Consider the following 15,112-nt stretch of genomic DNA (forward strand, 5'->3'; position numbering starts at 1 on the left):
GTGAATGATTTCTCCATAGACCATTTAACCATGATACAAATGTTTGATCTTTGCTGCTCACATACTTACTATCCAAATAAAATGAATTATTCCTTAACTGCAGTAAAATAGATTCCGTCTACTATCCTACTGTATAAATATCAAAATGTGGTGCAAAAGCAAAACAAATATTTCAGGATAATTGATTTGGTGAGGGCTGTTAAATATTGGGAAAGGCATTCCTTTGCACTTAATCTTTTAACATGAGACATGAACAAGGGAGGGTTTTAAAGAGTCTCTAGTGGCCAAACTAAGTGTTAAAGAAGTATAGAAACTTCTCCAAACATCAGATGAAGTTAATCAAGTTGAGATGAAGCAACATGTTTTCAAATGCAGCATCCCCATATTCACAAATATTTTTCCAAGTATTTCTATCAAGTTCACACTGAAAATATCAGGAACTCTTCTGAGAGTTCCTCACAGATAAAATATTTTGCCAGGGGTGTCAGTGGTGGCCATGCTTTGGAAGTAGACATGAAGATATTTATATGATCCTCCATGGCCCATGAGTGAAGGAATGTTTTCCTTTGATGATTGACATGAAGTTTTCTGTCTGGAAATATTTTAAGGAAAACAACATTTGCTATTGAAATTTTTCACTGTCCTGTTAGTAAATGAACAAATATAATGGTTGCCTCTTGAAATATTTTGCTTTGCTGATATGAATGTTATATTATTTGATTACTATCATATTTGAAGGGATTTTTAAAGTTTGAATATGTATATAAAGTAGATAAAGAGCATTAACTATCATCTAATTCTTGGGACATGCGCTACCCTGCAGAGACAGAAATCAGTAGAAAGATCACAAACAATAAATCTAATCAGTTTTCTCTGTGAAGGACTGGCCAAGGCCTTGCAAAGAGGCCATGTGGCCCTGATGGCATCTGTGAATGGCAGCTTGAAAGAACAAGTGCACATGTATGTTACAAAGAGCCACACCCAGGGCTCTATAACTTTTATAAGGGATTTAAGTAAATCCTTACTCTTACAGTCCTTCCCCACATCCCAACCCTGATAAAAGAAAATTCAGATTTCCCAAATGGAGATAAGCTGCTGCTATTTTTTTTTTTTAATAGCTAAGAACAAGTTACTTCACAGTCCAGTGAACAAATACCTGACTATCTCTTATCTCTTGGAGGTGTTCAATCCAAGTCACTGCTTCTTACTCTCAGCTACTGAAAAGTACAGGATTTGCTTTGTGATAGTCCCTGGAGAGCAAGTAAAGGATATATAAGCCACTCTCCCATCAACAGTTCTTGTGCTCTTTGGGCCACAAAGGGCAGGATCAGGCTAAGAGTAAATTTAAAGAGCTTTTTTGTTTTAAAATTGACATGGGAAAGTAGTAAAGACCTCCAATATACAAACCTCAAATTGCTTGCACGTTTGCTTTCCATGTGAAGCCAGGATTCGTATCTGAAACTTTTCCCTGGACTGTGTCCAAGTCTTTTCTGCTACAAAATGCTCAGGAGACAGACTTTCATGAAAGGTCTTCAATTCTATAATCTTATTCCTTAGAAGATGACTTGGAAAAGACATCCAAGTAAAAGATTTTTCCCTTGAGAAAGGGTGTTGATAGTATTATTTCTTCCTGACTCAGAGGCTATATGATTTTCTACAAATCTCTATTCTGACCTTGGATTAATTAATAAAACTCAATGAAATAATCAGCTTTCTCTAAGAAGGAAAGTAGTTTGTTATAATTATTTAACTAATATACAGAAACACTGAATTTTGAAAGATAACAATATTCTCTTTAAATGAGGCTGAAATTCATTCTTACTAAGAGAAATTTTCTTATTTATTAACAATGGCAACAAACCTAGAGGAATGTGCTCATGCTGCCATGGCAAAGTACCACAGGCTTGGTAGTTCAGGTAACAGTTACCTATTTTCTCACATTTTTGGAGACGGGGAAGTCTAACACCAAGGTGCTAGACAACTGGATCCTCGTTTTCAGCTCTATTTCTGTCTTTCCTTGTCCTTACACGATGAGGAATCAGAGAAATATCTTTTCCTTCAGTTATAAGGCCATATAAATCCTACCAAGTTAGGGCCCATCCTTATAATTACATTTACATTAATTTCCTCTTAACATTCCAATATCAAAATATAATCACATTAGGACTAGGCTTCAATATTTCAACTTCAGAGGAATACAAATCAGCCAATGACTGATACAAATCAGCAATGCCTCCAATAGAAACCTTTGCTATAAAAGTTCTGCCTAGGACATACCTCTAAAATTGCTCTGGATACCTAAATGACTGGAACTTTAAAAAAAAAGAAAAAGAAAAGGAAAAGGAAGGAGAAGTAACAAAGAAGAAACAAAGAGAGGTAAAATAAGACTTGTCTTATTTTGGTGGTTAAAAATAAAAGTTCATCAAGACAACAAGTAGCAAATGAAATAACTAGCCAAGCAAAGCATAAAACCTAGGATGAGTTAAGGCAAGGGGAGAAAAGTTTGAAGCAAATCTTCCTTTCATTTTTCTGTAAGAAAATCAAGAATTTCAGAAGAAATACCATGAAATTTTTAAAAATGAAAAACTTTCTGGGAAAGTAGCATTCATTCATTCAATCAATATTATTGAACTCCCTTGATGCCTGAGGCAATGTGATACACACCAGAAGACCAAAAAAAAAAAAAATGGACACACTTGTTCTCTGTTGCAGCTTAAAATTTTTGGTGGTGGGATCTGTTAACCAAAAAAAAAAAAAAAAAAAAAAAGATAAAATAAAAATAAATTTAAAATCAACGCTCTGAGCAGTACATGGGAGAGGTTTATATTACATGAATATGAAATAATGGGATTGACCAAGTCAGGTAGTTGAATAAAAATTCCAATAACGAGGCTGGGATTACGTAGCTCAGTGATACAGTGCTTGCCTACTATGTGTGAGGCACTGGGTTCAATTCTTAGCACTGCATATAAATAAGTAAAAATAAAGGTCCATTGACAACTAAAACATAAAATCCAATAATGGAAGAAATGATAGGTAAGTTAAAATTTAAATAATGAGTAGCTGTCTAGTAGGTGAGGAAGGGAGAGAAAATTTTTCAAGGAAGAAGGGATAGCAAGGGTAAAGAAACTGTAATGAGATCATGAAAAATATAAGTTATTGGAAAAAAACCATTGTGGCTAGAAACAAAGCAAGAGATCACAGATAGAAAGGTGGTGGTACATGAGGCCATATGTAGATAAGAGATGTGGGAGAGCAGTCAAATTTTTGTCTTTTTCCTGGAATCAAAGGAAATCACTGAAGTGTCTTTCATAGTCATGTATGTTTGTGTGGTATGTGCTAAGGATGAGGAATACTAGCATCAGATTTTTAAAATATTACCCTCTTTGCAGTGTGAAGAAGGGATGGAAGGGGAAAACAGAATATATAGAAACAAGTCAACTCAGAAGACCTTTCAAATATTCACAATGAAAACTAATACTCTCTTGCATAAAGGAGACAGTGATGACCTGAAATAGCCATTTTTGCAGGGTACTTACATAGAAGAAGAAATTGGCAGCTCTTGGTGATGGATTGAATGTGAAAGAGCTACATCTAGGATTATTCTAGGCTTTTGGTTTTTAAACAAGATAAATGGTGGTACCAATCATGCCAAAGAGAGTTTAAACAGCAGAAAAGACCTACTTTAGGATTATTGAAGAAAATCAGAAAAGAAGGTAATGACAAAAGTTTCCAACCTGACAGTTTCTGGTAGGGGGAAGATGGGGAAGAATCAAAGCAGTCAACAGGTGTTTCCTGATTTGTGTGCTGTAAGGGGACCATAGCAGCATTACTAGGTCTCACTCCTAGCAAAAAGCTGTTCCTAGAGAGTTTAGGGACACTTGAGCTTCCCAAATCCTTTCAGGGGCCTAAGAGATCAAAACTATCTCTATAATAATGTTAAGAAGTCATTTGTCCTTTATACAGTAGAGTTTCCAGGTATCATGTGATTTGTGCTATCCCAAAAGACTGAAAGACTGAAGGCAAAAGCAAATGTAAGATACCCAGGAGTCTTCAATTAAGATGACAATAAGAGGGGCTGGGGATGTGGCTCAAGTGGTAACACGCTCCCCTGGCATGCGCAGGGCACTGGGTTCGGTCCTGGGCACCACATAAAAATAAAATAAAGATGCTGTGTCCACCCAAAACTGAAAAATAAATATAAAAAAATTATCTATCTCTCTCTCTCTCTAAAAAAAAGGATGACATTAAGAAATTTACAAAGATTCTGGATTTGCAAAAAACTTACAGTGTCACGGTTAATAAATTAATATTTTTTATGCTTCCATTTCAACTTCTAACATATTAACTATTGAGTCATATAACCAATTTGGGTTCCCAATAATATTGAACAGTATACAGGTAACTTCAATCCAAGAAGTGTCTGAAATGATTTTTTTTTTTTTAAATAAATGAAATTTTCTAAGAGACATCAATCACAAGGGAGCTTTTCAATTGCCAGCGACGCAACCTATTATAGTTCACTTCAGAAAAACGTAATTACTCTCCACAAATACTATTTCTCCCTTAAAAGTTGTGAACAAACAGCTATTTGGAATATGTACTAATTAAAGGGGAAAACCATAAGAAAATCAGTACTCCAAGAACCATGTAGGAGTTTAAATTTGTTGTGTTTGCAATATCTTAAAATTCCATTTTTCTCAGAACCCTGTTAAAAGTTTTATATAGCTGAAATATGTGTGGCCTGCTGAAATTTGGGTCAATATCCCCTTTTCAAGAATCTAGCAAGAAGGAAAACTAAGAAGCCTGTAGCAATGCACCTTGGGACACACATGCAGACAATGAGCAACATTCATCCTTCAGTGGTTGTAAGATAGCAATTTCAGGGGCTGGGGTTGTGGCTCAGCAGTAGAGCGCTTGCCTCACATGTGCGAGACCGTGGGTTGGATCCTCAGCACCATATTAAAAAAAATAAACAAGTGAAATAAAGGTGTTGTGTCCAACTACAACTAAAAAATAAATATTTTTAAAAAGATAGCAATTTCAGTGATTGTAAGAAGCTCAGAAGCAAAGTGATGGGAACAAATTTGTTGTTCAGTCTGAAGAAAAGCAATCAAGAGCAGTATTCAAACTTGGACTCTGAAAGGTATGATTATCTCAGTATCAAGAATGTGTCAGCTTTTCTTTACTAGTTCTTTTTAAAGTTCTGAAATTTCAATTTTCTCATAGCCCTTGATCCCTTTTGTACATTTCTATATCCCCAGGATCTAGAAAATTGTTTGATCTGTAATGACTGCTCAGCAAATACTGATTGAATGGGTGCTCTGCAGAAAGGGACAAACCACCCTCTCCATGTTCTTTATGTGCTTGCTGGGCTCTCCTGCACAAGGTTCTTGCTGTCACTGTTTACTTTTCACATTCTACAACTTCACAGAGAAAAGTGAAACCCACATGTTCTATGTACACAGATGCCAAGCACCCCATCTCAACATAAGCACAATTAAACATTATATTTCCCCTCAAAACAATGCCTCTAATATATTCATCTATCCAATAACTTGGAAAATATTTTAAACTTTTCTCCTTCCTTATTCATTTCCCTTTATATCCAATTTGCCATTATATCTTCTACATTCTACCTCTTTAGTACTGTTCATATCCTTCCTCATCTTGTTTTTCTCACTGCTGACTGCCTTAATTTGTACTCTATTTCTTACTGACCTTTATTTTGTGTATTTTATGTTGGAGAGTCTTTTATTCCTCACTTCATCTTAGTGCTCTGAAAGATTTTCATATATTGCAATTAAACTTTAGAATTTCCTGTGACCACACATTTCTAAGAGATAAATGCATGCCTTTGCATACATACACACACATAAACACACACACACCCCACACAAAAGCACATATGTGCATATTTGTAGATTCACTGGATAGAGTTATACAACTATTAGTGATTCATAATGACAAACAGCACGAATATATATTTAATGTATTTTCAAAGATATCTGTTTTAGTCCCTAATGTTTTTATAACCCAGGGCAATGTACTATAGTAGAATTTCAGAGGAATGAGAAATCTCGCTTTATCCAGCAAAGCAGGAAAGCGCAATATGGATGGGAAAACAGGTGTTGAACTTTCCGGACTTCTGAGGAACACGTGCATCTCATGCTGAGGACTTTGGGAAATAATTCATATGTAGATAAAAAAGCTACATCACAAGTCCACACCACAAACCCCTGGAAGAGTCTTTTTGTTCCCTGGGTTTCACATACATCAGTTTGAGGACCACAATTCTACACCATAAGTCAGATGTGTCCACTCCTCCTGTTTATTCTCTGTGTTTCTCATGACAACTGTTTGGCTACTCTTGGATCCTGCTCTATCTGCCTTGTCAGTTTAGATTTTCTAATCATCTTCCAGTTTCTGTTGTTACCCTACAACCTACCCACGTCAACCTAGTTGCCATATCTTAAATACCATGAGGCTATTCTACCTATTCTTTACTATTCACAACCATTTTGTAGAATCAAAATAAGAATTACTAACACTCAAAGGAAAGCACCCCTTTTGTAAATAAAATCACCTTATTTTTTAAAATAAATGATAACAAATTATGAATAAAAAGTTTTAAAGCCCCTCTTCAACTTTCAAGAGAATAAGTGAAACAATTAGCAACTCTATTATTTTCTTCAAACATATTGAAAACCCAGAATGAGTTTAGCTAGTCCAGACTAAATGATAATCTGAATGCTGTTTCAAGAATTTAATAATACTAAATAATCAGTTGCAATCAGATAACCAATTGTCTGTTACAATTGGCCCCCAAGATCCCCACCCACTGGCATGTGTGTTCTGTGTAATCACCTCCCCTTAAGTGTGGATGATATTTGTGAATACCATAAGATCAAATACAAGGAGACTCATCATTAGATTTCTTTACACCAACACAGGTGAATAAATTTTGCATGTATAATTATAGTTGCTATAAATTGATTTTTAAGTTAATCTAAAGGGATACTAAACTATGTGAGCCCAACCTAATCAGGTGAGCTTTGGGGGAAAAAAAAAGTTTATAGAGGTCAGAAGCCCAAGGCACTGGAGATAATATTCTTTTTGCCTTGAAGAAGTAAACTGACATATTGCAGAAAGGGTCATGTGTCAGGAAATGTTGGGAAGTGTCTAGGGAGTGCAGGCTTTGTGCATCCTTACATCCACAAGAGGCTGAATTGTGCCAATAATCAGTGAACTTGAAATGAGATGTTGAGTCTTAGATTGGCTCACAAGTCTGGTAAACACCTTGATTATGACCTTGCAAGACCTGAACAGAGAATCCACTTGAGTTGTCACTGAATGCCAGACCCACAAATGCAATATTATAATAAAACTAAGTTGTTTTAAGACTCTTAAGTTTTTGGTAATTTATCACTACATAAATCTAACATATGATTGAAACTACCACCATATTTCTCAGTTTTGCACTAGAGGATTTATTACATATGTAAGCCAAAAAATTTGAAAAACTATTCAAAAATGTTCTCTCTCATATTAAAAAAAAAAAACAGGAATGGAACCACCATATGACTCATTTATCCCACCCCTCAATATTCATCCAAAAGAACTAAAATCAGCATGCTATAATTATATAGCCACTACAATGTTTATAGTAGCACAATTCACAATAGCCAAATTATGGAATCAATTCAGAGGCCCATCAGTAGATGAGCAGATCAAGTAAATATAGCATGTACACGTACACACACACACACACACACACACACACACAAACAATGGAGTTTTACGCAGGCATAAAGAAGAATGAAATATTTGCATTTGCTGATAAATGGATGGATGAAAATGGAGAAAATCATACTAAGTAAAATAAGCCAAACTCAGAAAATCAAGTGTCAAATGTTTTCATGCTTTTGTGGAAGCCAGAGCACAATAGGGAAAGAGCAAAAAGGGAGGAAATTGAACATCCTAAAGTTAGAGGGAAGATCAGTGGAATAGAAGTGGGAGAACAAGAGGGAGGGAGGATGGATGGGAAAGGGAAAGAAACAATGGAACAAATTTAACAAAATCATGTTATACGTATATATAAATGTATCAAAGAGAATTTCACCTTTATGTATATGTAGAAATTATGAAGCAAAATAAATCAATAAAGGAGTGAAAGGAAGATCAGTAGAAGAAAGCAAATAATGGGAAGGAGGAGAAGCAGAAATGGGGAGAATGAGTATTATGATCAAATGTATAATTTAGCAAAATTAACCCCCAAATTATGTGTAATTATAATACTTTTAAAAAACTTATCTCTCAGAATTTCTAGAATGTCAAGTTTATTTTAATAATAGCCTTTTCCAATCTCTAAATGAGCAATCAAATAATTCTTAAACTAAAACTTGTCCTTCAATAAATACATCTTTAAACGTTTTCAAAGCTCAGAAGATTATTTTAATCTGAAAGACATAGGTTTGGCTCACAAATTCTAATATTATTTTATTAGAAGTAACATCCTAAAAGCACCACACTGTACTTAACACAGCCATCAGAATTATCGCATGTTACTTACATAACTCGCCAATTCCCCTTTAGACAGAAAAGAAACTTATTTAATATTTAGGAGTGTCACATTCATTTTATTTTTTTTATCTCCCAATTTCTTTTAAAAATATCTGAAATATTCATTGAGAACCAAAGAGAAGGGCAGTATGGACATCTTTGTGAGTATAATCATGCTATAGGATGAACATGCATGTGAACATGTGTGCTTATTCTTATCTTATTATATACAAGAGTTATAAGAGTATCAAACACACACACACAGAGAGAGAGAGAGAGAGAGAGAGAGAGAGAGAGAGAGAGAATGGAAACAGTTGGTTTATTGAACCTAACTGATTCAGCATGACAGAGAGATTAATATGATTAAACAAGTCAATGAGTGGAAGGAACCCGATCTATACAGAGCAACACTGTCACCAAGTCATCTTTTTTTTAAAAAAGGATAAAGCAGGTGATTCAGTTTCCCTGGAACATTTTGTTTCATTCTGAGAGGTTTTCAGATTCTGAAGCTATTTCACATATGCCATGCACATCGCCTTTCTGTGGTCTTTATGAGTTGCCCAAAACATTTTCATTTATTAGTAGTGCTAAAGAGAGAGAGAGATTCACCTTGACAGCACAATAGCGAGAATAATATTGAGTTAGGTTTCTTCAGAATACTAACCACATCAGGCTGCTACAGGGAAATATGCAAATATCTGTCCATGTTCTCATAATTGTGTTACTTCAGCTTCTGGTCCCTGACCTCGTGCTGCTGATATTTATCTCTCTATGATGCCTACATGCAAAGTTATCATGCCAACTTAAGCATTATCACATCTTAATACGTTTATACAGCTCTATTGATCTTAAAGCTTTTAGGTTCTAGTTGAAAAGATAAGAGTTCTATTCGTGAAAACAAACAAAAAATAACTCTATATCTAATTAGTCTCCAGTATAATTTCAAAGAGCAAAAACATGGGAGTTAGCCATGAAAGAGAGGACTACATATCTAAGGTTAAAGGGACACGAAGAGTAGGAAAACTAACTTTTGGGCATAAATTCAGGAGAGCTGGATAAATTTCTGCAGTTAAACTCAGCTTTCCTCATTGCCACCTTTGTCATTCACCAAAAGGATCACAGCCAGTGCACAACTAATGTTCCTGTCTCTGGGGAGAAAAGGGAGAGAAAGGATCCAGGATCCAGGACTAGAAGGTAAGAATCAAAGTTCCAATTTTTAGTATCCCAATGACTTTACAATGTTCTGCATATTCCCTGGTCGTTTTCTCTGCTATTTTTGTTGTTGTCGTTTTCTTGATAACATTAAAATGTTTACATTTTTACCATATGTATAAATACTTTTTAAATATATGTGTGCATTAATGTATGAACCTTTTCCAAAAATAACAACTCTTTGAAAATTCAAAAGATTGGGTAGGAGTATATAACACATTCTTAAAATATTAAAACCTGCACGCATTAAAGCATCAAGTCATATACTTGTTAACCTGTCTCACTAATAATCGCCTGCTTAGATCCAGTCTGTGAGAGGAAAAGGAAGCAATAAATTTGACCCTAACTTACCACACATTTTAATTGCACAGTACTCCCAAGGGGTGTCAGGGTCAAGAGTATAGCACCACGGCCTCGGCTTGCCATCAGGGTTGCGGCAATAATTATCATCAAAGCCCTTGTCGGGGTATCTGCAAACCACACCGAGAGAAGTGTCACGTAAATCTGCCTGGGAACACACCTAGCCTTCAGCTCACAAGATAACTTTCTACTTAGTTTGGATAATACTAGCTAGGGAAAGTGCCAGTTTCTCATCTTTTGCTTTATAGGGACTGCTGATCATTAACTATTGAATCTACCTGCATATTCCACTAAGAAGAGAGTATCATCCTCTGTGCTAATAAGTTAGATCCATTTGGTATACCTGTCCACCAATTCGGATTCCAAATTCCCTTTCTCATACAGCCCAATTAAGAAACAGACTGCAAAAAACATGACCGCATATAGAACGCTCATTAAGAAAACAGGTCCTCCTCTAGGGCTTAAAGTTCAATTGGAAGTTTGGTTTCAATTGCTCTGTTACTAATGATAGCTCAGTTTTAAAATGGAGCTGTTCTAGGTCATGCCCTCAACTCCACCAGGGCAAGAGACAAACTCCATCACACCACTTTCTCCACATCCCACCTCCCTTTAAATTAACAGAGTCCTGAATTGGTAACCTGATTTTAATTGCTACCACATCCCTTCTGCTCTCACTTAAAAGAAAAGACATGCATTTAAAAAAATAAATCAAGAGTTTTAATTTCATTTAAAAGAACAACAAGAGGCAAAAACTAACAACAATCACTACAAAAAAAAATAGAAGAAAAGAGTAAAAATACCTTGTAACAATTTCCAAAGGAAGGTAGGGATGGCTTTTTCTTTGCAATATTTATATATTTATTCTTTCTAGTAAAAATAAAGAATTTATTTTTCTTTTCTTTTTTTTCCACTTCATTTCATGTGAAATGAACTAGCAAAAGACATAATCTGTTGTTGTTTTCAACTATTTAAGTTCAAAACCTTCTCCTGGAAAAAGCTAGCCCTGTCCGCCATTTTTAAATACATCAGGATAAAACAGCTAATGCATTATTGGCACTAGTTTTCATTCACTTTTTAGAGACATCTCCTAAGTTCAGGTGTCACTCATATGACCCATGGAATGTGAATCTTTGAAGATGCAGCTCTGGAAGGAGATTTGCTTGCATTTAGGAGTAATTAGTCCTTTCATGGTTTGGGCCTATAAAAGTGGTAATCACTGAACTGACTCTGTTTTTTTTTTTTTTTTTTTTTGCTAAAGAAAGCTCTGTTATTGCTTCTACTTTGTACCTGACTATAGTCTTGGTCCAAAACCTTCCTGATTTTAGAGACTCAACTAGTCAGTCAAGACCAATAAAAAGTATACCTAATATTCTCATATACCTCATCATAAATCCTTTTTCCCCAAAAGACACCTCTCCCAAATATTCAGCTTCAACAACACTTTCAGAAAAAGGCCATATATTCAGGGGAGTTCTGAACTATGTTCAAGCCCCATCATTAAAACATCATACAAAGAGTTTTCATGGAAGCTTATAATGGAACAAATAACAGTTTATACAGAGATTCGTGGGAAGCAAGGTTCATTGGTATTTTACCTTTCGGGCAAGAATTTGTGTCGGTGTGGTGTCTGATGATCCCAGCGCTGACAAATCTTGCCTGATTCTGTATGATCCATGGGACCTCGATAGCTTTCCCCATTGCAGGTCATGCATTCAACTAATAAAATTAAAGTATGGCATGTTAATTGTTTCTGACAGCAAACTCAAGAACACCACTGTTTCATTTAAAGAACAGCAAATCAATTTCTCAGCAAACAAATTTTTAGACAACCCTACAAACCACCCTAATTTTAAATTGGGGACTAATGTCCATAAATAGTGGCATAAAATACATGCTATGGAACTCATTATATAGTTTAAGTATGTTAGTCTCATACAGATTCACCTGATGGCCAGGATGCTAACTGTAAAATTTTTCAGTAACTGTCCAACTGTATGTCAATACAAAGAGACCAAAAATATAAGATGGAAAATTGGAAATTTTTCTCTTTTTGGTCTAAAATGCAAGGATCTTGGTGTCTCTATTTTTAGCACAATAGTGTTCCTCTCTCAACTCACCCTCCAAATACACATATAGTAATTGCACCATTCAAAATGAGTACATGGTATTTTCTTATGGTTAATTCAATAATCAGGAACCAATGTATTTAAGGAACCAGTTGCAGACAGAAATTGGGTGCAATTCAAAGGACACAGATTAGAAAGAACAAAGAAAGAGAAAGAAAGAAAGAAGTCACAGATCTTTTCTGTTAGCGAACATCCATGTTGTGTTGGCTGGGCAAGCTCACATTCTTATCCAGCACAGGATAGAAAATGACCTGCTATTGAACTCCTTGTACCCACTCTTTTTAAAATGTATAAGCTGATCTAATTATGCAGGATCTTACTGATGATTTTGTGAGGTTAATTAATTGTTCTCTTCTGGCTGGTCTCTTAGGTCACAATGAAAACTCTGAATCACGTCAACTAGCTGAAAATGAGACTTCACAAACAGAAGGTTGATTTGTAGCAAGGCATGCATCCTGTAAAATAAATCATTGCTTGGCTCTCCTACGAATCCGGCAAATTTCCCCAGACACATCATTTGTATCTTGTGATTACTGATCATCTAACTTTAGCTGAAGTAGGGAAAGATATCAATGTTTAGTTTTATCCACTGGAATCTAGCCTAATGGATATTGGTAGTAATTTGGAATATAATATTAGAATCATCACTTTTGAACCTCTCATTTTTACAACATAGCAGGACATTAACTATTAACTTTCTGAAACACATGATCTATCTATTGACTTGATCCATCTACTTCTTTTCATGCAGGTTAATTCACAAACTAAGACAAGGGATCTATTCAGCTTCCCCTTATTTGATACTGTGATTCCCCAGAATACACTCAATAAGTAAATCAGAGGGGTTCAAGAACATATTGATAAGGATGCTCAGGTTAGCCAAAGTCAATTCCTCATTGAAATGCTCAGAATAGGTTATACATCATCACATTTCAGCTTTTCATTTGAATGGAGTGTAGATTTATTTGGTGCCCCTTTAAAAAAAAAGAATTCATGATTTGATATCTTCAATGAAAAGGATGCAGCATTTATCATTGTTGTTTGCTCCTTTGTACTGAATTTAAAAAGTAGGATAGCTATGGTCATTCATAAAAGTAAGCATCCAAATGTCTAATTTCTACTCTTCAATAATACTCAGGAATCAGAATATATTTATTATATTTCCTTCAGCAAATGCATTTTGTAATAGTATATATCCTTCTAATGAGAGACAATAGAGTTATTTTCTGGGAAACAATACTATGAACATTATTATAAAACACTCTTCTCAGAGTTGTTGAATTTTATTGGTCTTAGGAAACGATAGCTACACAAATTAAACAGATGATTCCATAAGATGACTATTTTCTAGAATGAGTGTGTTAGGTCAATTCTTCTCCAAACATTAATGTGCATAAAAATCTCCTTCAAATCTTGTTAAAAAGCAAACTCTAACTCAGTGATTCTGGATTGGGCATTAATAATAAGCTATCAGGGGATGCTATTGCTGCTGGTACTTGGACTCTCATTTTAAGTAGCAATTTTGTAGATACTGTGATCTCTTCTAAAGTTCTAAGTGTTTGGTGGCATTGGATTTTTAGGAGAGACTGAATTTTACTTGGATCTTGAAAGATAGATGAGGCTGGATAAGGAATAAAGGAAAAATTGCAATAAAATGGTATGAAAACATGAACTAGTATGTTCTGTTTGTAATAAAGTGAACAGAGAGTTATGGCTGTGGTTATTGGCCCAATGAGATAAAAAATAATAAATACAAGTTAGCAAAAATAATTAGATTTTGGAAGGCAATGAAAGTTGTAAGAGTAGCAATTAAATGTGTCCTATGATAGAACTGAGATGCTAAAATATGCATCATTTTGATTACTTATTATATACTGCTAACATGTAAGATATCCTTTGGTTGCTACAATGAAGAAAATACAACTCACACAAATTTTAAGAGACTTACCTAAAATAGAAAATGTCAACCCTGTGTCTGGAACACAGGTCTTCTGACCCACACAGTCTACAGTTCTTTCCATTGTCCCAATTTTCATTTTGTTCTATATACTTTTACACGTTTCTGAAAAAGTCTAACTGGCCATATTTTAAGATAAACTGATAATTTTAGGAAGTCAATATTCTTCCCTTATTCAAAATTATCTCCATTAGCTTCTGCCTTATTCTTTAGAAGAGTAGATTACCCTCCTGTTGAATTCTCACCTATTGGAGGATAGAGAAAAAAAGTCCATGGGAGAGCAAGTAGATTGGTCAACTTATACTAGGTAAGTAACCAGAAAGTTTGCCTTTTTTACTATTGAATTAAACTCTCAGGTTAATAAAAAAAAAAATTACCTCAAGAAGGCCAAAATTCTGAACTTAGTTTTCAACCTTTGCAAATTCTAAGAATCTTATAAGTTTTCACAGCTCACAATCAAAACAGTATAGGTGGAAACCAAGTCCACATACCCAAGCAAACAGGTGAAAGTATGAATTATGCAATGGTGCAAGGGGTTTGAGGATTGTCCTTGGACACTGTCACTGTCAGTTCATTATTTAATCATTCCAGAAAGTTCTTCCCTTTAAAAAATAAAGATAAAAGCAAAGTACTATCCTATGTCACATAAACTATTCTTCAGTTCAATAGTCTAAGAATTGTTCTGACCTAAATAATAGTAGAAAACTATAAAAACTACACATAAATTGTAATATAATCAGGATTAATTTAACATCTTTATCATCATACCAACCCAATAAAAAATTGTGTACTGTTTTTCTCAATCATAAAACCTCATGTGTTGTGAGTTTGTAGAGTAAAACAATTATTCAAAGTATCTGAATCTATTTTGAGTCACTGTTTATTTTATTCCAGT

General features: G+C 34.8%; 1 protein-coding gene across 3 annotated transcripts in view; it reads right to left on the reverse strand.

Annotated features, from left to right (window-relative positions):
• Hgf (hepatocyte growth factor) overlaps positions 1-15,112 on the reverse strand; it is a 91,405-nt gene that overhangs the window by 53,439 nt on the left and 22,854 nt on the right. For all 3 annotated transcript variants that reach the window (XM_048786231.1, XM_015488414.2, XM_015488415.2), the window contains 2 exons: positions 11,730-11,850; positions 10,126-10,244 (listed from right to left, as the gene is read on the reverse strand). In XM_048786231.1, the coding sequence (XP_048642188.1) occupies positions 10,126-10,244; positions 11,730-11,850 (240 nt within the window). The remainder of the gene's footprint in view (positions 1-10,125; positions 10,245-11,729; positions 11,851-15,112) is intronic.

This window comes from Marmota marmota, unplaced genomic scaffold (assembly GCF_001458135.2).
Source record: "Marmota marmota marmota unplaced genomic scaffold, marMar, whole genome shotgun sequence".
Lineage (NCBI taxonomy): Eukaryota > Metazoa > Chordata > Mammalia > Rodentia > Sciuridae > Marmota > Marmota marmota.